Raw genomic sequence first — 19,045 nt, 5'->3', positions numbered from 1 at the left:
TGACCCTCACCCACAAAACGGCAGGAATAAAATCCTCCCGCAGGGCTGTGGGGACCAAAGAGTTAACTAATGCATGCAAAGAGTAAGGCAAGTGTCTCACACCCCGAAAATGCTCTAGAACCTTCTAGATGTCTGCCACCCTCTCCCGCCCCTTGTGGATTGGGGCATGCTTGGGTGAGCACTGTGATGACTCACGCCCGGGGCTCCATGCTCTCTTCTAGGAAGAGCAGTAGCCGAGCGCGGGAACACGCCTGCACCGGGGGCCGACGTAGCCCTGCGTGGTTCCCGCCACGCCCCGTGCACCACTCCCCTCTCTTCCCCTCCAGGGTGTGCGGAAGGGCAGTGACAGTGACACCACGGAACTGGAGGGGTCCACGGTCGCCCAGACAGCACACTGCGTCCCTGCACTCCAGGCCTAATACGACGTCACCATTGCCCGAGACTCACCCTCCAGGGGCCTCCGGTGGGTGGAGAGGCTGGGTTGGAAAATCACTTTTCCAGTGAAGTCCCTCGCCTTCCCAGGGGGGCTGGGAGTCTGCGTGTCCGGGCTCCAGCGTGGGCAGGACCTTCCTCCAGGGAGAGAGCGGCTCAGGGCTCCGCTGGGGGGGGGGGTAGCAGCCGGAGCCTCAGCAGGACCTGGCATGGGGAGAGGAGGGCGGGAGGGACAGGGCAGCCGAGGACGTGGGAACATGCCTGACAGCGCTCAGTGGCCCAGGGAGGGCCGGGCGCAGCCCCCGCTGCAGGGTGGCTAACGGAGGAGGGTTTGCCCGCCGAACCTGACCTCCCGGGGGACACCACACCCCCTCCCTCCACCGTCTTACCAAATCAGGGAGGGCAGGTGCTGATGGAGTCGTCCCACATCCTGCCTCCCGTGCGGGGCAGAGTGGTGGGCTGCTGCCTCCCAGAGGACCCTCAGGACAGAGCCAGCGGCTGCAGGGACAGACGTAAGCGAGAGGGTCCCTTCTGCGAACGGGTCCCACAGCCGTGGAGTCTCTGGTGGGGGGACGCAGGCTGCAGCCAGCAGGGTCTCCCTCGGGGGAGTCAGTCTCTGCCCCTCAGCCCGCCGGATGAGGTCCACACCATGGGGGTCGTCTGCTTTCCTCAAAGTCCCTGTTTCAATGCTAGTCTCACCTAACAACACCTTCACAGAAACATCTAGAATCATGTTCGCCCGTCTGCTGCGGCTGAGCCAAGTCAACCTTCCCTGGGCCTGTTTCTCTGTCATGATTGGTCCTTCCGGCCACAGTGGCCGTGGGAGCGGCACTCACCAGCCGCCTCTGTCCCCCGAACACCACTCAGAGACCGGAGTAGCCGGTGGTCACTGTGGAGGGCACAGGCCATGGCCAGAAAGAACAGGGCGTGGGGTGGGGCAGTGGCACCAAGAGCAAAGCTGGGCAGTGACATGGGTGACATTGGGGCTTCTGGCACCGGGTGTCCCACAGGATGTGGCACTGAGGGAGGGGTGGGGTGCCACGTGGCCCTGCGCAGGTGGCCAGGGCGCCCGTCCTGCAGAGTCAGAAACGAGATGTTTCCCCCCTTCCTGGTTTTAGCCCCACCAGGCATCACTGGCCCCTCCCCGGCGGCTTCTGACCCCAGGATCCCCCAAGACGTCACCCCCATCCCTGTCCAGCCCCTCCCGCCCGCTGGCTCGGCCTCCAGGACCTCAAGAAGTTGTTCACGGTTTATAGGGTCCAGGGCTCTTTCTCATGACCCCAAGGACAATCCCACAGGGGCATTAGTTTTGTCTCCTCTCTGTAACCAGATCGCCCCTCTGGGGGGACAGTGAGCCCAGCCTCTGCAGGGACCAGCGTGGCGGATCCCACAGGGTGGCCTGGGAGGTCTGGCCGGCGGCACTGCAGGTGGCAGGAGGGACAGAGCCCTGTTGCATCCAGGGGTCCTTTCTCAGGAGCACCCAGGACACAGCACGGCCCCTGCTCAAGCTCGCCTGTGGGGACACCTACCTCTTTGGGGCCACCAGCCAGCCGCAAGCCAGGGCGGAGCGGGGGCCAGGGCGGGCTCAGGGTTGGACCCTGCCCGCCGGGAGGACTCTTTCCCTGGGACCATCCTTCCAGCCCAGGCCCCTCCCTCCGCCCCCTGGCAGGAGACCCTGCTGCTGCGCTAGGGTTTTGCCCCCAAACACCTGTTGGAGTCTAACCCGTCTCGCCTGCAGCCGTGACCCCTCGTGAAGACAGGGGCTGTGGGGAGGGTCCAGGTGCATGGGCAGTCGCTGACCCAGGGGCCTGGCGTCCTTACGAAGGGGCAGCGTGGGTGGAAGTAGCGAGGCCCTGGGGAGTCGCCGGGGAGTGGAGCGATGCCAGGGGCCACCTGCACAGGGACAGGTGCTTCCCACCGCCCAGAGGAGGGCCAGGGGCCTGCCCACACCTCAGGACCATCTCCATTGCGTGGTCTTTTGCAGCCTGGGAAGCCGGCTCACCTGCCTCGCTCACGGTTATAATCGTGCAGGAGACGCAAGTTCAGAAGGAGGAAGTCATTCGCCCAGCTGGTGGGTGGGGGGCCAGCTCCCGCACCACACCCCCAGCTCCCCACAGGGCCTTGCCCTGCTCCTCCTGCCTCCACCCCTCCCCAGTGCTCAGACCCACTCCTGCCTGGCTCCCCCTGCCCGCCAAGGCCTGCCCTGTGGCCCTTGGTCTGGGGGAGGTGCGGGGAGGAGGGAGAGGAGGGGGAGGGGAGAACCTCACCTTTCCGGCCCAGCTAAGCCGTGCGACTGTGCTGTGATTGGTACTTTATAGACACGGGACTGTGAAGCGGTTGACTAGTTCCCCGCACAGTGACTGAATAATTGAAGAAACGCTTGCTGGGCTTGTGCAGAAGTGCTAGCAGCTGTGGTGTGTTTTGATGTCTGTGAAGCCCGATAAACTATGCAGGGGTGTGCGCGGTGGCAGTGTGCGCGGTGGGCGGTGTGACTTATTAGCCCCGGAGTCTCGGAGTCTGGGATCCTCAAGTTTCGCTCCCTCTGTGCCCCCAGAGAGCCTCTGCCTGTGACTGGACTCAGTAAAACTCGAGAACGCTCCAGTCCCTAAAAGTGCTGTTCCTTCTTCCCTCCACGCCCGCCCCTGGAGTGGTGCTGTGCGGGCGGCCTCTGGGTGTGAAAATGAGGGGTGTCTGCACCCCTCCAGAGCACCTCCTGCCCTCGGGTCTCGCTGTATTTTCGGGAGGGAGGAGGGTGGGGCACAGAAGAAATAAACACAGTCCCTGCCTGCCATTCGGGCGGGGAGAAGCCAGTTTCTATCCGCCCCTCCCACCAATGCCGGGAGGAAACCCTGGTCAGGACAGAGCATGTGGGTTTTTTTTTTTGTTGTTTGTTTGTTTTTGAGGCAAGAGACTTCCACTGTTGCACGGGCTAGAGTGCCGTGGCGTCAGCCTAGCTCACAGCAACCTCCAACTCCTGGGCTTAAGCAATCCTACTGCCTCAGCCTCCTGAGTAGCTGGGACTACAGGCATGCGCCACCATGCCCGGCTAATTTTTTGTCCAGCTAATTTCTTTCCATTTTTTTTTTTTTTTAGTAGAGACGGGGTCTCGCTCTTGCTCAGGCTGGTTTCGAACTCCTGACCTTGATCGATCCTTCCGCCTCGGCCTCCCAGAGTGCTAGGATGACAGGCGTGAGACACCTCGCCCGGCCTGAGCATGTGGTTTTATTAGCTGCCCCAGCTCCCCCTGCTGACATCCTGTTCCCATTCTAGAAGCCGAGTCCCACACTAAGGGACCAGCTGGAAGTAGCGGGTGCTGGCGGAGCTCACGCCCCCACAGGGAGTGCATGGAGTGGGATTTTGCACTCAGCTTCCGACTCCACTTTCAGAGACGCCAGCGTGGCTGTTTGAGGTTGGCCCCCGTGGAAACATTTACACCACGGAAAGTGGCGAACCTCACGCGTTGGGGGTTTTCTTTTATTTATTTCTTTTAGAAAGGCAGTTCACCAGCTGCCGTGGAGAGACGGCGTGGGTGGTGCAAGGTCAGACATAACCAGGTCCACGCATGGCTGTGTCTGTCCAAGGTCAGATTTTATTGACGCTGTTTCAACCACAGCTGCCACACGTTCCCTGGGGGTCCTCGGGGGCCGCCCCCCTGAGCACTGCGTGTTCGCTCCAGCTCGAGCCGCTGCTCCACGCGTGGGTCAACCTTGCACAGACTCATCAACAGATAAGGGTCATAGATTAGGACGCTCACATCCGGGTAACATGCAACGTCCAGGGAAAGGGGCTGGGACGGGGGCTCAGGTGCCAGCCCAAGGGAGAGACATGGACGGGGAGGGCGTCCTGGCCTGACCCGGACGGGAGCCAGGTCTGGCCGGGCAGGGCCCTTGCCCTGGGCAGATGCCCCCGTGGCCGATGCCAGGCACCGACCAGGAGTGGCAGCAGGCCGGGGCCCAGTGAGCAGCTGTGTCAACCTGCAGTCCTGGTCTTTGCAAAGTCCCTGGGTCCTCTGGCCAGGGCTGATCGTGAGGGACACGCCCTCGCCTGGCTGGTGTTCTCTGTCAGTCACGCAAGCAGCGGGGCCCTGTGGCACCATCGATGCTTTTGAAAGGTGTGGCGGAGCCTTTTCCTAAGGTGCAGTCCCTGTGTCACGGTGCTCTACACGGAAGGCCACCAGGTCCGGCCCATGCCTCCAGGGTCCCGCCCACGCCACCCAGGCCTGGCCCACGCCACCAAGCCCGGCGTTGCTGGAGCTTAGCAGAGAACCCGGGCGTTGACTTGGTTCTGCCACCTCCCTCCAGCAAGCTGACATCTCGTTCAGTGAGTGATCATTCGGACTTCTGGATCAATATTAAGATCTCCATAAAAATGGTAATTTAGAAAACCACATGTCTGTTAACATTGGTACAACCCGAGCCACAGAGCGCCAGCAAGCCTGGTGTGTTCAAAACCAGAATTTGGAGTCATTATTGGGGCCTATTTCTCTACTAGCGAATGAATTCACCATATTTATATATTTGTTTTAAAAATTCCTCTCTCACCCATGGAGAACACGGGCAGTGAATCCCACCGGGCCAAGCGCGGTGGGTGCCCCAAGCTTCCCTGGCCTCCTCAGCTCTGTGTGAAAATGGGGTTTCACTGACAAACACTGATGTTCTCATGGCTTTGCCCACGGCAGTCTTCACTGGGGACTCAGCCTTCCGGGGACCCCTGCCCAGGGGCTCCACCCATGGGGGAGCAGGACCCGGCCACGCCGGCCGCAGGCTGCAGACTCCCTGGGGTCCCCAGGGGGGTCTTTCCACCCACGGGAATAACTCATTTGCGAAGTGTGAAATGTCCCCCCCCCCCACAGTGGGAGGCGTTTGGCCGGGAGTCGGGGACACTACGTTCTAGGTTCAGCCGTTACCTACTCCGTCTGTGTCTTCTGGGCAAATCGCTTAAACTTCTGCACCCCTTTTCCTTGTCTGTAGAATTGGAGTAGCTTTGTTACCTGCCTCGCTTCCTCCCCAGGGACCCGTCTGTCGAGCCGGCAGTAGAAACACAACCTGAAAATGCACGAGCAGGTTCTCCTGAGGCCGAAGGTCACGGCTGAGCGTGCGCTGCCTGTCGGCTCGTGGAAAGCCAAGTTCCTTACAGCCCTTCTCCGGAGAGAGGGCGTGCGGCTAGCGAGACCCTCCCGTGGTCTGCAGTGCCTCAGTGGCTCCCCCAGACCAGGCGCTGCCCCGCCGAGAGAGGCTCTGAGTGAGGGAGTTCGGTCCACAAGGTGCAAAGCCCTAGGCACGAATGGCCTTTTGTTTCCCGCTGGCAATTCTCGGTGCCCAGAGGTAGGGCTTGTAGACCCTGAGGGGGTCTACAGGTGTGCACAGGCCAAACCGGGAGGTCAGCCTGCAACTGCAAACTGGGGTCTGATCGCTGGCCCAAGTCTTGTTTTACGGAGCGTGGACGCTGGCCCACAGCGTGAAGCCCCTGAGAGGTGCTTGGTCCCGGCCCCTGTTTTTATCGTGTGCAGAACAAACCCGGCATCTGGAGGCGAAGGGGGTGTGAAGGGGAGGGGCGGGAGCAGGAAGAGCAACTGCAGCCTCGTCAGAGCCGACTGGCAGTTGGGAACACGGCAGAGAGTCGGGACAGACCCTTCTCTGGGGGGGTCTGAAACTCGGGTTTTCCAGGGGCTTGTGTGAATCGTCAATCAGGAATCGTCACCAGGGTCCCGAATATTGTGGGGCCAAGCCGCAGCGTTAGGGACACCTGCTCGGGTTTTGCGGGACCGATGGAGCTGCAGAATCAATCCAGGGTGGCACTTCCCAAAGTCATGTGTGTGCACGTGTGTGCTTGGACGTGTGATGCGCGTGTGCGTCACTCTCCGGGGCCCCAGCAGACCCGACGCCAAAGCGTGCGTGCCCTGGACCTCGAGTTACAACTGCACGGCCCTCCTGTTAGTTTAGACTCTGCCCTACACCGTGAATCAGCAAAGATCTTCCTCACGCCAGCTCACGTGGTGCCCGGCAAGCTGACCAGTGGGAGGTTTCCGGAAGGGACCCCCGACTGGACAGAGATCGGACGGGTCTGGGGGCCTGTCGTTTGCTCAGAGTCCGGATCCTGACGCCCGCCCCCGCCGCGCCTGGCTCCGTGTTGGCTGAGACTGTGCAGGGCTGAGCGCACGGGGGGCTGGAGAGCCCCCGAGGGAACAGGCTAGACCCCCCAGCCTGACTCTGCTGGTTACTGCCGGGGCCCCAAGGACAGGCTTGCGAGCTTGTCATTGAAGAAAAGACAGCAGGGAGGGGTGGGGGGTGACGGGAGGCTGTGACGCCTTCTCCAGGCTCTGCCTTCCCGAGCTGCGCAGTGTCAGCGCCGGAGGGGTGGGGAGCGGCCCTGTCGCAGCTTGGGGTTTGCAGAAGGGACCCCAGGCTGCTGGGAGCAGCCGCCAGCAGGCTGCCCAGCTGGACCCTGGGGCGCCCTGGCAGGCGAGCGGGGCCCACCCGCCTCCTCTTCCCCTGCCCCCTGGCCCAGGGCCCACACAGAGCCCTCAGCAGCTCTTCTCTGGAAAGAACGGCACGATTCTCTCTCCAGAGCCCAGTGTGCAAACACAGCCTGCCAGTCACGGGCTGTGCCCTCCACATGCCCTGCCCCAGCCCTGCCTCGGGGGGACGGTATCCGGAGGTGGGCCTTTGGGAGGTGACTGGGGTTGGACAAGGTCATGAGGGTGGTGCCTCCACAACGGGATTGGGGGGTGACTGGGGTTGGACAAGGTCGTGAGGGTGGTGCCCCCACAACGGGATTGGGGGGTGACTGGAGTTGGACAAGGTCATGAGGGTGGTGCCCCCACAACGGGATTGGTGCCCTCGTGAGAAGAGACCCCAGAGAGCTCGCTCTCTGGCTCTCAGCCTGCCAGCGGGTGCGCAGCGAGAAGACGCTCGTCTGCAAACCTGGCGGGAACTCTCACGGGGAAACCGAGTCAGCCGGCACTGCGAGCTCAGACTTCCAGCCTCCAAACCGTGAGAAGTGAGTTCCGCTGTCGGCCGCCCGGTCTGTGGGGCTCTGTCACAGCGGCTGAGCTAAGACACCAAAATGACAGCTCGCTCCGGCAAGGGGCTGGCTACTGCCACTTGCGTTCGGCAGAGGCTCCAAGGCAGGCCAGGGCGCGGGGGGCTCCGTGCTGCAGGGAGGGGGGCGCAGGTGCGCCCTGGCTGCAGGTGGCCCCAGGAGCCGGGCGGCCTATGAGACCGGTTAGGGGCTTGGACTTGAATTTTCCCAGCTGGTCTTAAGTTGGAAAAGGGCCCCCAGTTAGGGGAGCTGGCAGAGACCGCTCAAGTCCTGACCGTTTGGGGCCAGCTGCTGCAGGGGCCGGGGCCTGGCTCTGTCTGGTCGCCGCTGGCTGAGGGACAGGGCGCTGCTTTAACTTATGGCCGCGCCCTTGCCCACTGGGCTCCCACCTGTTGCTCTTGGGAGAGCCCTAGGAGCTCAGTCCCGCGTGCTCTGCAGGAGGCCAGGGCCTCCCCCAAAATGTCCCTCTGTGCTCCTGTAACACCAGGGCCTTTAGTAGGGGCTCCCCGAAGACGGCTGACCCTGTAAGAAACCACTGCTCTGGGGTGGTCGGGCCAGGCAGGAGGGGAGCAGCATGTTTCCAGGCCAGGGGTGGGGGTGGGGGGAGGGGCGCCCTACAGGCCTGCCTTCACGAACGCCCCTGCCCACGTCCCGGGACGGACAGCCCAGGTGTCTGGGTGTGAGGAGCTCAGAGGTGCTTCGGGAGTTCCACAGCTGCACAGTTGGAAGTTTATTAGTAAAACGTCTCAAAAAACTCATTTGAAACAGCACTGGGCTGTGTCATATGTACCTGTCTCGGCGTTCAGGGAAGGCGGGAAGTGCTGGCCACAGACGAGCCGCAGCAGCTGCCACTGGGGGATGACTGGCGAGTCCCCACCGGAGCCCCCCTGCCCGTCTGGAGTTGGGGGACTGGAGTGGCCCCGGGGGAGGCGGACAAGCTCTGTTCTCAGGGCCAGTCCTATCTCGTCACCCCACACCGGGGTGTCTAGAGTGGGAAGGTGCCTTCTTGTGAAAAGCAGCGACCCCTCCCCCCCACAAATCAGCCCCGCCCAGGAGGAAGGTTTCAAGTCAGCAACCACGGGGAGGGGGTGGGGTGGGGGCGGGGGTTGCTTCCTGCCCGGCTGGGGTGGGGAGAGAGTTGGGGGCTCTTGGTGATGCTGTCTGGGGAAATGAGTGTGTTGGACTACACGGCTTCTGCTGCTGCTGCTGGTTTTTAGAAAATCTCCTGCTTTTGGCCCCTAATCAACCAGGGTGACAAGAGTGAACGAATTCAGCCGGGAGGCCTGCACTGGTCCCTGCCTGAGACCCGCAAGTGTTTGTGTGATCAGCGCCCCGCTTTCAGTCGGGCCCTGTTCCCCCAGACACTGAATTAATGACACAGTAAGTGGGTGAGTTACTTCCAACAGGTGGAGAAATCTAACGTTTTCTAGTGGGCAGCCATGCTGTGGTTTCAGCTGAGATCGCTCTCTCCTCTCCTTCAGTGTTAGGAAATAGCTCTTGTCTCCACCCTAAAACTCCCAAGGCACAGCTCAGACCCGCCTTCTCCGGTGGGTTTGGGGCTGCGGACCCTTCCCTGCTGGTCCTGCCCTTCCTCACTGTCAGCACTGCCGCTGTCCCGGGAATGCGTCCATGGTGGTGGGGCTGGAACCTCCTTGGAGCCTGGCTCCCTCTCTGGGGTGAGACGAGGAGGATGAGCGCGGAAAGAGCAGTCCGAGTGGTAAAATAATGTTTTATTCCACGGGCGAACAAACACTACCATGCCACGTCCCCACGTCCCTCCGACCAGGTCTCGTGGCCAGAGCTGGCTTCCCCGCCGGCCAGGCCCACGGAGCGGCCGACCCCGACCACGTGGCGATGGGACCGGCCCGGCCGTCAGCGCGCTGCCTTCCCCCGCCCGCGCGGTCTCGCCCGCGGCCTAACCGCAGCCGGCCCCCCAAGCTCCTGCGGATGACACGGAAACCCCCAACGCCAAAGAGTGACAGGGACACGTGTCCCCTGCCGGCGGGACGTCACGGGCGCCCCCAGCAGGACCGGAAGCTGGAGGGCTCAGCACTGACATTCAGGCTGGCGACAAGCTCAAAAGGAAATGGCGGGAACCGATATGTTTCGAACTAGCGCTTCTAGAGAGTCCGGGCGCCGGGGTGTCGGCATGCAGGCGCGGCGCGGCGCGGGCGCGGGCGCGGGGCGGCGGGCAGCTGCGCGGACCCCGACGCCCGTCCCTTCGCTATGTACAACGGCGCGAACTGTACACTGGGGACGCCCCCGCACGCGTGGCCGGAGCGCGTCTCGCGAGGCGGACGCGGCACGTGGACCGAGCGCGGGCAGCGGGGGCGGGGAGGGTGGCGGAGCCACCCCAGACAGGAGAGGGTGCCGGCACATTCCCACACTGACCTCCGCGCCCCGAGACCCGCGCACACGGCGGGCCTGGGGCGGGGTCGGCGCTGTACGTTTGGTGGCCAAATGCCACACGGAAAGACGAGGAGCTCCACCAGGAGGACAAGGACGGGCTCGGGACACGCGTGAGCGGACGGTGCGGACCCGCGGCCGGTCTGGACGCAGCGTGGGCGGAGAGGGTCATTCACGGATCTTCCCAGCGAGAACTCCGTGGGGTCCCCTGGCGTTCGGGGCGTCCCGCAGGTGTGACGACAGCCGCGAGGGGGACAGTCCCCTCTGACCTGTCTCCGTCCACACACGCGCAGTCCACACGGCGACTGAAGAAAGGACAGCGGAAAACGAAACAAAGCGAAGCACGGCAAAACAACCCCATGACCGGAGACGAGGAGGCGACAGGTTAAAACCATAGAAAAATACGAGTTAATCCTATAAGGGTGGCCATGAGCGCAGCTACAGCGAAACTCTGTACAGAAAAGGGTCCGTTTTCCCGGCGTAGCCCTCGCGGCGCGGAAGGGAGCGCGGTCTGCGGACACGGACTGCTGGGCGATTGTGCTATGACGGTCGCTCCCACCGTGGCTCCCACGGTGCTGCCGTGCGACGGACGTGGCGCTGCGCAGGAGAACGCAGGACTCCGTCGCGGAGGGCGCGGCGACTGCGCATAGCGTGGATCCAGGGCCGCTTTCCCGCCCTTGGCCCTCCGCGCCGGCGTCCCAAGCTGTGCACCGTGGGGAGGGGCGTCCCCGACTGTGCGCCATGGGGAGGGTTGTGGCACGCGCTGGCGTCCCCGGCTGTACGCCATGGGGAGGGGTGTGGCACGCGCTGGCGTCCCCAGCTGTGCGCCGTGGGGAGGGGCGTGGCACGTGCCGGTGGCTCCGGGCGGGAGGAGGCTGCCGCGCCCTGTGGAGAGGTTCCAGGCGCCGTGGAGAGTGACAGCCACCGGGAAGGAGCTTGTCTCCCGAGCAGAGCCGCCTGCAGTACTGGGACGCACATGCTACGGGACGTGGCCCCCGCCCGGCTGCGGGAAGGCGGTGGGGAAACGCAAGCCGAGGGCGCCCCAGCTGCGGACGGAGCCACGTCTGTGCGAGGGGCGGCCGGCCTAGTCGTCCTCCTCGTCCTCTTTCGTGGTGACGGCGGGCGGTTTGTCCTGAATCCTGAAGCACTCGGCGAAGAAGCCGATGACGGAGCGGTACAGGTGCTGCTTGAGCGCGGCGCTGTGGAAGTAATGGCTTTCGTCCGGGTAGATCTGCAAGGAAGGCCGGAGAGTCACGTGCGCGGCACGGCCTCGGGGGCACGCGGACGTACACACGGGGCCTGGTGGAGGCAGGCGCTGCCCGGCCGGGGTTTAGCAGACGAGAGAGTGCCCTGGGCTTCCCAGCCCGGACACGCCTTTCCCTCCCGGGAGCCCTGCGCACCCTGCCCCCGCAGCACACGCTTTGTCCGTGCCAAGGCGTGCCTCGGGGAGTGGGGGACGTGCGTGCCGCACCTGTAGGCTATAGTTAGACTTTCCCCGGATCAGCTGTGTGATGAGCTCTGCGGTGTGCTGGAAGTGGATTTTTTCTGTAAAAAAAGAGAGGCAGGTGCTTGTCAGAGTCGGCGGTGCCGTCCGGGAGACGCGTTCGCTAGACGCGCAGGGACTCCCGCTCCGGCCCTACCGTCGGCGGTGGCGTGGATGATCAGGAACTGCTGCTCCTCCAGCGCCGAGACTCGGTGGGCCACCTTGGTCATCTGCACACAGCAAGGGGAGAGTTAGTGGCCGCGCGGCAGGGGCTGGGCGTCCCCGCCGGGAACCGACCGAGAGGGAGGGAACCGTTCGGGGAACCGGGCGCTTTACGCCTGCGACCCCAGGCGTGGCGGGTCCTCGCCGCCTCCCTTGGGAAGAGGAGGGTGGAAGGGAAGAGGGGAGAAAAGGACAGGGTTTTCTCCAGCTCCAGGGAGCCTCGGAGGCCCTCTCCTCCCGGAGCCCCGGGCGGGCTGAGCACCTTTGCCACGCGCAGTTTGCACCTTGAGGACACGGTCCTGCCTCCCGCCCACGCGCGGCCTGGGGAACCGCTTCTGACGGCCACACGGGGCCACCTGACGGCTCCGGCTCAGGAGGGAGCCTCAGAGGCGTCTTCTGTCCCGCAGTCCATGGCTGCTTCTCCCCAAGTGGCAGCAGCCGTGGGCACAGGGAGCGCCAGGGCGCGGCCACCGGGAGTGTCCCACGGACGCACCCCTAAGTCCCGTGCGGGGACGAGGAGCAGGAGGCCCCACCTGCCTCGCTCCACGGCTGCTGAGGGGACGGATTTGGGGCTGTCTCTGACGGGCTTTGCTGGGGCAGAGGGAGGGCCGGGGTCCGGGAGTGGGGGTCGGGGACAGTCGGCCAGGCCGGAGGGGTGGGGCAGAGGAGGTGGAGCAAGGGCTGACGTGGCCAAAGCCCCCATTTTGCCACTCGGCGGCTGTGCCCGACGTACCTCATACGCTCTGTTGTCCAGTCCGTGGAGCCCCAAGTACCTCTCGGAGAAGGCGGACGCTGGACAGAAGCAGAGTGGGGAGGTCACCTCGTGGCCCTGGGCCCCGGGGGTGCAGCGCCCAGACCCTGGGGCGCGGCCGGGGTGCGGGGCGGCCTTGCTGCCCGTGCGTGGGAATGCTAGTTTGGTGAAAACACCGTCTGACTCTCTGGGGTCTTTACACGGGTACTCCGACAGTCCGACGGCAGCGTTAGAACGGGTTAGTGCCGGTGGTTGGATTTTCATCAGCACGGCGACGCCTTCGTTGAGCAAAACCTAACTAATGTGACTCCTAAATAGCCAGGACAACCCCCTGCTTTGCGTTAGCATCGAGGAAAGGGAACCAGCGGTAAAAGCAGATTTCCTTCAGGACTTGCTCGGGCGTGTCCCTGTTCCGCCCCAGACCCTGGCTGCAGGCCCCGCCAGAGGACAGAGGAAGGCGGGACGCTCTCGGGGCTGCCCACCGGCAACGTCAGGGACGGGCGATCCCTACACAAGGGCACGGGGCTCCAGGGAGAGCCCAGGTGACCCATCAGGACACAGTGGCGGCAGTTAAGTGCATCTGAATCAGCCGAATTTGAAACAGCATGATTAAAAAATTAAGAAAGTCTCACTGAATTTGAAAGGTGCCACAGTACTCTGAGAGGAAAATGACTCTTAAATTATTCAGAGTGTGAACAGGAGCGTCCCCGAGCAATTATAGGTTGAGTTTGCGTTGGGAAGAGCCCGTCTTTGTGAGGCCTCTGGCTGCAAGAGGGTGCCGGCTGCGCGGAGGTCCCTGCGTGTTGCTGGGGGCAGGGTGCTGGGGTGGGGGCCTGCGGGCTGTGGGGGCGGGGGTGCAGCAGGACAGGTGGTCTGTGCTCCCTCTTCCGTCGACCGGGCCGAGGGGAGCGCGGGTTCCCGGGAGGCGCTGGCAGGCCAGCAGCTAGAGGCCCCACCTCACTCGCCAGCGCAGCTCAGCAGCCCTACCGAGCGCAGGCCTCACAGCCACACTGCGGACCTCCCTGCGCATTCTGGGCAGCGGGTTCAGGTCACAGCGCCACTCCCACTCAGGGACGGGCTGGGGGAGCAGGAGGAGGAGAACGCAGGGGCCTGGAGCCCCGAACACCCGCAGTAAAGCCCGCCTGTGCCTGGGCGGGGTCTCGCTCCCACGCCTGGGAGCCTCATCTCCACGAGGTCCCCTCAGCGGGTCACCCTGGCACCGGCCCCATCTCTGGCTCTCGCCATGGAAAGCCCGGCGGTCCAGGACAGGTGCTGGCAGGGCTGTCCCCCCGGCCGGGAGGATGGCAGCAGAGCAGAGCTGCCAGACCCCTGCCGAACTCCCCCGGTAGCAACTCTCAGCCACCAGCCTGGCTCAGCGCCTGCTGCCACATGGGGCGAAGGCACGGCCCAGACCCTGGGAGCGAGGAGGAAGGGCCGCCACCGCACCCGGCACCCCTCCTTCCTCCCGACGCCGCTCCTGCCAGCTGCCCGCCGGCTCTGCATCTGACTTCCCGTGAGGTGTCACCAGCCACACAACTGGGGTGGCTTATTCTGGCCCGGGGTGCCTGGGGTCAGGGGCTGACTGCTGAGCAGGGGCCGGGGGCCACACCGGGGCCGTTACCGTAGAGCTTGAAGTCGGTGATCGGAGAGAGGGCGGCGCCGCAGGTGAAGATGGGCCTCTGGTTCTCGCCCTTCGCCGGCAGGATGGAGGTGCTCAGGTACCCGCCGTAATCCTGCGACAGGGACAGGTGGGAGTGCCGTCACCACTCGGCACACAGAGCCTGACACAGCGACAGCAGCCACACAGCACCCGTCTCCACGGAGTTTCTTTGTCAAAATAATTTAACTTTACAATTTGTTTAAGGGCTGGCAAGCAAAGGCCTTTGCAACTCAGTACTGTGACACCAGTCCTCCACCTCCTGAGCCTCTGTGTCAGGGACGTGAAGATGGCATGTGACGGTGACGTGCTACACGCGTGATCCTTCTAACTCTCCCCTACGGTGGCTCCTGCCGCCCGCCTTGAAGCCAGGCGAGGCCAACCCATTTCACGCGGCCCTGAGGCTGGCCCGGAGGGGGCCCAGGGCCTCGGTCTCCAGTCCTCGTCTGCGTGAGGCAGGCGTCCCTGTGTGTCCTGCGTCTGGGGTCAGTCCTTAAATTCCTAGGCTGCCTGCTCAGGGGGCCATGAAGGAGCCCCACTGCAGGGCGGCCTCCTGAGAGAGCAGAGCTCACACTGTCACCTGCTCGGTGCCTTCAGAGCAGGTGGCTCAGGTGTGCTGCAGCCTCCCAGGGAGAGGGCCCAAAGGGAACCAGGACACAGCACAGGGACTTTATCCGGTGTGCACGTGTGACACTGTGTGTGAGCATGTGTGTGGCTGTGTGGGACACGGTGCATGAGTGTGCCACTGTGACACTGGGTATACATGTGATAATCGTGTGTCTCTGTATGTGACTGTGATACTGTGTGTGAATGTGTGTGGCTGTGTGTGACACTGTGTATGTGTGTCACTGTGTGTGGCTGCATGACACTGTGTGTACGTGAGTGTGAACGTGTGTGTTTTGGGGACACTGCTGCCTCCTGATCAGACCGTGCGGCCATGCCAGGCCAGACTCCCCTGGGACTCACCACTGATGACCGTGAGATCAAGCTTGTCATGTCATAACATGCTATAACACTATTCCTTTAATAGAGCAGAATATTTTGTCCTAATGGCAATAAAAGAGTATTGTCGTTTTCTGACAGTGTTACTGCTAATGGAATCTACAAGTCCTTTTGCACTTTGTTTAAAATACAACTTTCCTGCAGGGCTTGTGGCCTACTTGGGCACAAAGGAAAGGCCAGGAACCTTCTGCAGGGCCGGATTTCCCTCTGGCCAGGACCTGCAGAGTGCGGCCACAGGTGTCCCCTCACTCCCCGGGACACCAGGGTGCAGGGGTGCTGTCCCGTGGGGCTCTGCGGGTCTGGGACACCAGGGTGCAGGGGTGCCGTCCCATGGGGCTCTGATAACCGAGCCGATCAAATGAAAGCTCCCATTGCTGGAATCACCGAGCAACCAGCCTCTTGCTCTTATAAAAAGTACTTAGTGTGCCCCAGCAGACCAGGACGTCCCCATAAATCAGGATCGGGCCTGGTGACGATGCAGCCTCACGCTTTCGAACAAAGGGGTGCCTGGAAACAAGGCAGCGCAGACTCACCTTCCCGAACACGGCCACGCGGGTCTTGTCGATGTACTGCTCCTTCAGCAGCGCCCTGCACGGGGGAGAGCGGGTTCAGCGTGCGCCCGGCTGCGCCGCCTCTCCCTGCGGCCCAGCGCCACGCTTCCCAGCCATTTTGAGTGCGAAAACCCCTTTTCAAATAAAAAGCAATCGTGGAATTCTAATGCAACTGTTTGCTGCTTTTCTTTATTTAGCGCACCGTCAGTGTGTTCGTGTGGAACACTCGCAGCAGCCTGGCACTAACTCTGCAGGACGTGCAGGAGCACAGAGCTCACCTGCCCAGACCCCGCAGCCCAGAGCAGCAGAGCCCGTCTGGAGGCTCAGCCGCCGCCTGGGTCCCCGTACTCCTGCACTGGCTGTCCTCTGCTTGGAGCCCCGAGACGCCCAAGCATGCCAGGCTCTGGAATGGTCCTCCCGAGTCAGCAGGTTCGAGTGCAGCCGGCGGGCTCCCATCCCACCCACGGTGCCCCCTGTCCCAGCCCTGGAGGAGGACTCTGTCTTGCACCCGTTTGGCCACAGAATCATGCCTTCCCTCCGCTTGCTGCTGCTGCCCTGCCTTGGAAGCCACCAGCTCCGGGCACTTGGGGGGCACTGCCGGGACCCTGCCCAGCGTGGTCCCCTGTGCCCCCACAAAGTGGCTGGAGTCCTTCTGGCTGTTGGACCCCAATCAGCCGCAGGAGCCCTGTCGCCTGCTGCCTGCTGCCTTTCTAGATAGAAATGATCGTCTGTCTGGATTTTATGTCAGGACAAACTATAGCACCAAGTGTGGGGACAGAATAAAGACATTTTTAGGCATTTGCTAGTGAAGGGGAGAAAATATAATTATTTTATCAACCCTCATAAGTTCTTAATTGAGGCACTCTCCCAAAAACAAGAGAAAAACCAGCAGAAGTTTACCAACACCTGCTGCACCCATCATGCAGGAGGCCTCAGTTCAAAGGCATTTCTCGCAAGGCAAGTGGCTCAGGGGCCATGCTGGAATAGCGTTTTATCAAAGAGTAACAAATCTTAGTATATGACAAGATGAAGGCGACAGCAGTTCTAGTCTTTTATTTATTATTGTGATTATTATTATTTTTTGAGACAGAGTCTCTCACTCTGATGCCCGGGCTAGAGTGCCGTGGCGTCAGCCTAGCTCACAGCAACCTCACACTCCTGGGCTTGAGAGATCCTCCTGCCTCAGCCTCCTGAGTAGCTGGGACTACAGGCATGCACCACCATGCCTGGCTAATTTTTTCTATATATTTTTAGTTGCCCAATTAATTTCTTTCTATTTCTAGTAGAGACGGGGTCTCGCTCTTGCTCAGGCTGGTTTCGAACTCCTGAGTTCAAACGATCTGCCCGTCTCAGCCTCCCAGAGTGCTAGGATGACAGGCGTGAGTCACTGCACCCGGCCCAGTCTTTTAAAAGGTAGGAAAATGTGGGAAAAGGTAGGAAAATGTGGGAAAAGGTAGGAAAATGTGGGAAGGTGGTAAAATCTGTCCCCAGATCCCTCTGGCGCCTTCTCTGGGCCGACAAGCACACGCCGTGTCCAGCGTGGAAGGGTCTGTGTTGCCCCCGGCAGGCGGAGGCTGAGGCGGAGGGTCCTGCCTCCCCGGTGCCTTCAACTCAGCCACCCTCGATAGTTTGGGTGGAAATATCTTGGTTCCTCTTAGCAGACGTATGAAGGAACGAATAAATGAAAAGGAGGGCACACGTCTGTTGTTCCCAACTACGTGACAGAGGGCGTGTGTGCTCCTGTGTGCACATCCGATCCAAGAAAGGAAAATGAAGAAAACCCCAAGTTAAGCCGAGAGACAGGCTGTCCAGGTGGAGCAGAAGAGGTAGTGCAGAACTCAGAGTGCAGCATCAGAATCCATATGTGCTCAGCACGTGTGAGTGTAGGGGACTGACATATATTTTCCTAGTTTAAGAATTAAAGTTAGTGAGTAATGTACGCATTCTGCCCAGAGCGTTTGAAAGTAATCTGTTCCAGACAGGCTCCCTGTGATAAACAAAGGTGTTGCCTAGAGGCGTAACAAAGGACCTGAGCTGCAACCAGCAAGAGCGGCCCCGCCCCACGGCATTGGGGGTCTGGAGGCCACAGGATAAACATATTGTTCCTGTGATTGCTGCGTACACCCCATGAGATGGCTGGTTAGTCAATGACGGGTAAGACCCCTCAAGGGAGGGGCGACCTAAGCCAGGCACAGCCTCTGGGGTTCAGCCGAAGATCTTAGGGGGTCACCCTAAGAGAAGCTGGGGATGAGAAATGTCCCGTGGCTCGCCTTGCCCATCCTTGCTAATCTCGGTCCTTTATCTATGCCTAGTGCCTAGAGCAACCACCTTGAAATTCTGAGTCAGGGGACGTCTGCTTCCCTAAGGCTATTCTGGAATTTATGGCCATTGCTGCAATGCCTGGGCAGTTACATACAAGGAACTAACTAATCTTTTAGAGTATAAAAATAAAATGGACCTGGTGTATTACTACTCGAGTCAACCGTTCGTACGTGTGTCTGTGTTTTTCTTTGTGTTCTGTGCGTTTGTGTTTTATGTTCTGTGTTCATCCTCCGTCCTGTAAATGGGCCACGATAGTGAGCATCTGGGAAAATCACTAATAGGAATATTCCTGGCACAAGGAGACAGTGGGGGACTATTACGAGTGGGTACATAGAGTTGAGTCAACAAAAGACAAAGCGACACTCCAAGGAGAGTAGAGTGTCACCGACACCACCTGGCTCTGCAGGGAACAGCGTTTAGTCGTGATTTTGCGCCTCCGACCATCGCCTTAAGCACACATTTGATATGCCGGCTACAAAAGAGGTCAGTGGTTGAGAAATCAGGAAGAAGTGACAACTGTGCTCAAAAATATGGAGGAAAACACTTGACAAGATGGTTAACGGAGTTGAAGGTGGTGGGAGGGGGACTCGGTGGGTAGTCAGGAGGAGGGCAAGGGATCTGTCGCTGTTGCCAAGCATTTGTTCTGGTTGGATCGTGTCCCGCAAAGATGTGAGAATGTGGGAACGGAGCCCCTGCAGGCGTGATTAGCTCAGGCTGGACGAGGTCACACTGGGGTGTGGGGGCCCCAGGCCCACACGACCGGTGTCCCTATGAGAGGAGGAGGAGGAGGGGACTCAGGAAGAGCACGGTGTGAACACGGGCCCGGGAGCGAGGCCTCCATGGTGCAGGATCGCCAACATGGCCGGCAAACGCCCATGGTGGCGGAGGCGAGAAGGACCCTCCCCTACGGCTCTCAGAGGAACATGGCTCTGCCCACACCTTGACTCAGGTGTTCTGCTGCCAGAGAACTAATACTTCTGCTTGTTAAAAACATTGTGCAGCATCATGGAATAGCCTGGAAGCCTTTAAATGACGCCCACCAGGCTCGGGACGTGGGGGCGCGTGCACACGCACACCCCCTAGGAGCCCCGGCTGCGGACACGGCGAGCATGTCCACGTATGTGGAAACAACAGCGAACACGTTTCTCCACGTTCCTGAGTTTTCCCCTCAGGGCTCT

At 61.5% G+C, this 19,045-nt stretch overlaps 1 protein-coding gene across 3 annotated transcripts in view; it reads right to left on the bottom strand.

The window, feature by feature from the left end:
• Positions 1–10,953: 10,953 nt before the first annotated feature.
• DPP6 (dipeptidyl peptidase like 6) overlaps positions 10,954–19,045 on the bottom strand; it is an 827,489-nt gene continuing 819,397 nt past the window's right edge. For all 3 annotated transcript variants that reach the window (XM_076006752.1, XM_012786244.2, XM_012786246.2), the window contains exons 21-26: positions 15,528–15,582; positions 13,957–14,068; positions 12,318–12,376; positions 11,520–11,592; positions 11,351–11,424; positions 10,954–11,110 (exon numbers count right to left, since the gene is read on the bottom strand). In XM_076006752.1, the coding sequence (XP_075862867.1) occupies positions 10,964–11,110; positions 11,351–11,424; positions 11,520–11,592; positions 12,318–12,376; positions 13,957–14,068; positions 15,528–15,582 (520 nt within the window). In that variant the 3' untranslated portion in view covers positions 10,954–10,963. The remainder of the gene's footprint in view (positions 11,111–11,350; positions 11,425–11,519; positions 11,593–12,317; positions 12,377–13,956; positions 14,069–15,527; positions 15,583–19,045) is intronic.

The sequence above is a fragment of the Microcebus murinus genome, chromosome 9 (assembly GCF_040939455.1).
Source record: "Microcebus murinus isolate Inina chromosome 9, M.murinus_Inina_mat1.0, whole genome shotgun sequence".
NCBI lineage: Eukaryota > Metazoa > Chordata > Mammalia > Primates > Cheirogaleidae > Microcebus > Microcebus murinus.
Note: the sequence above shows the minus strand (reverse complement) of the source record. Positions and strands in the feature narration are given on the sequence as shown.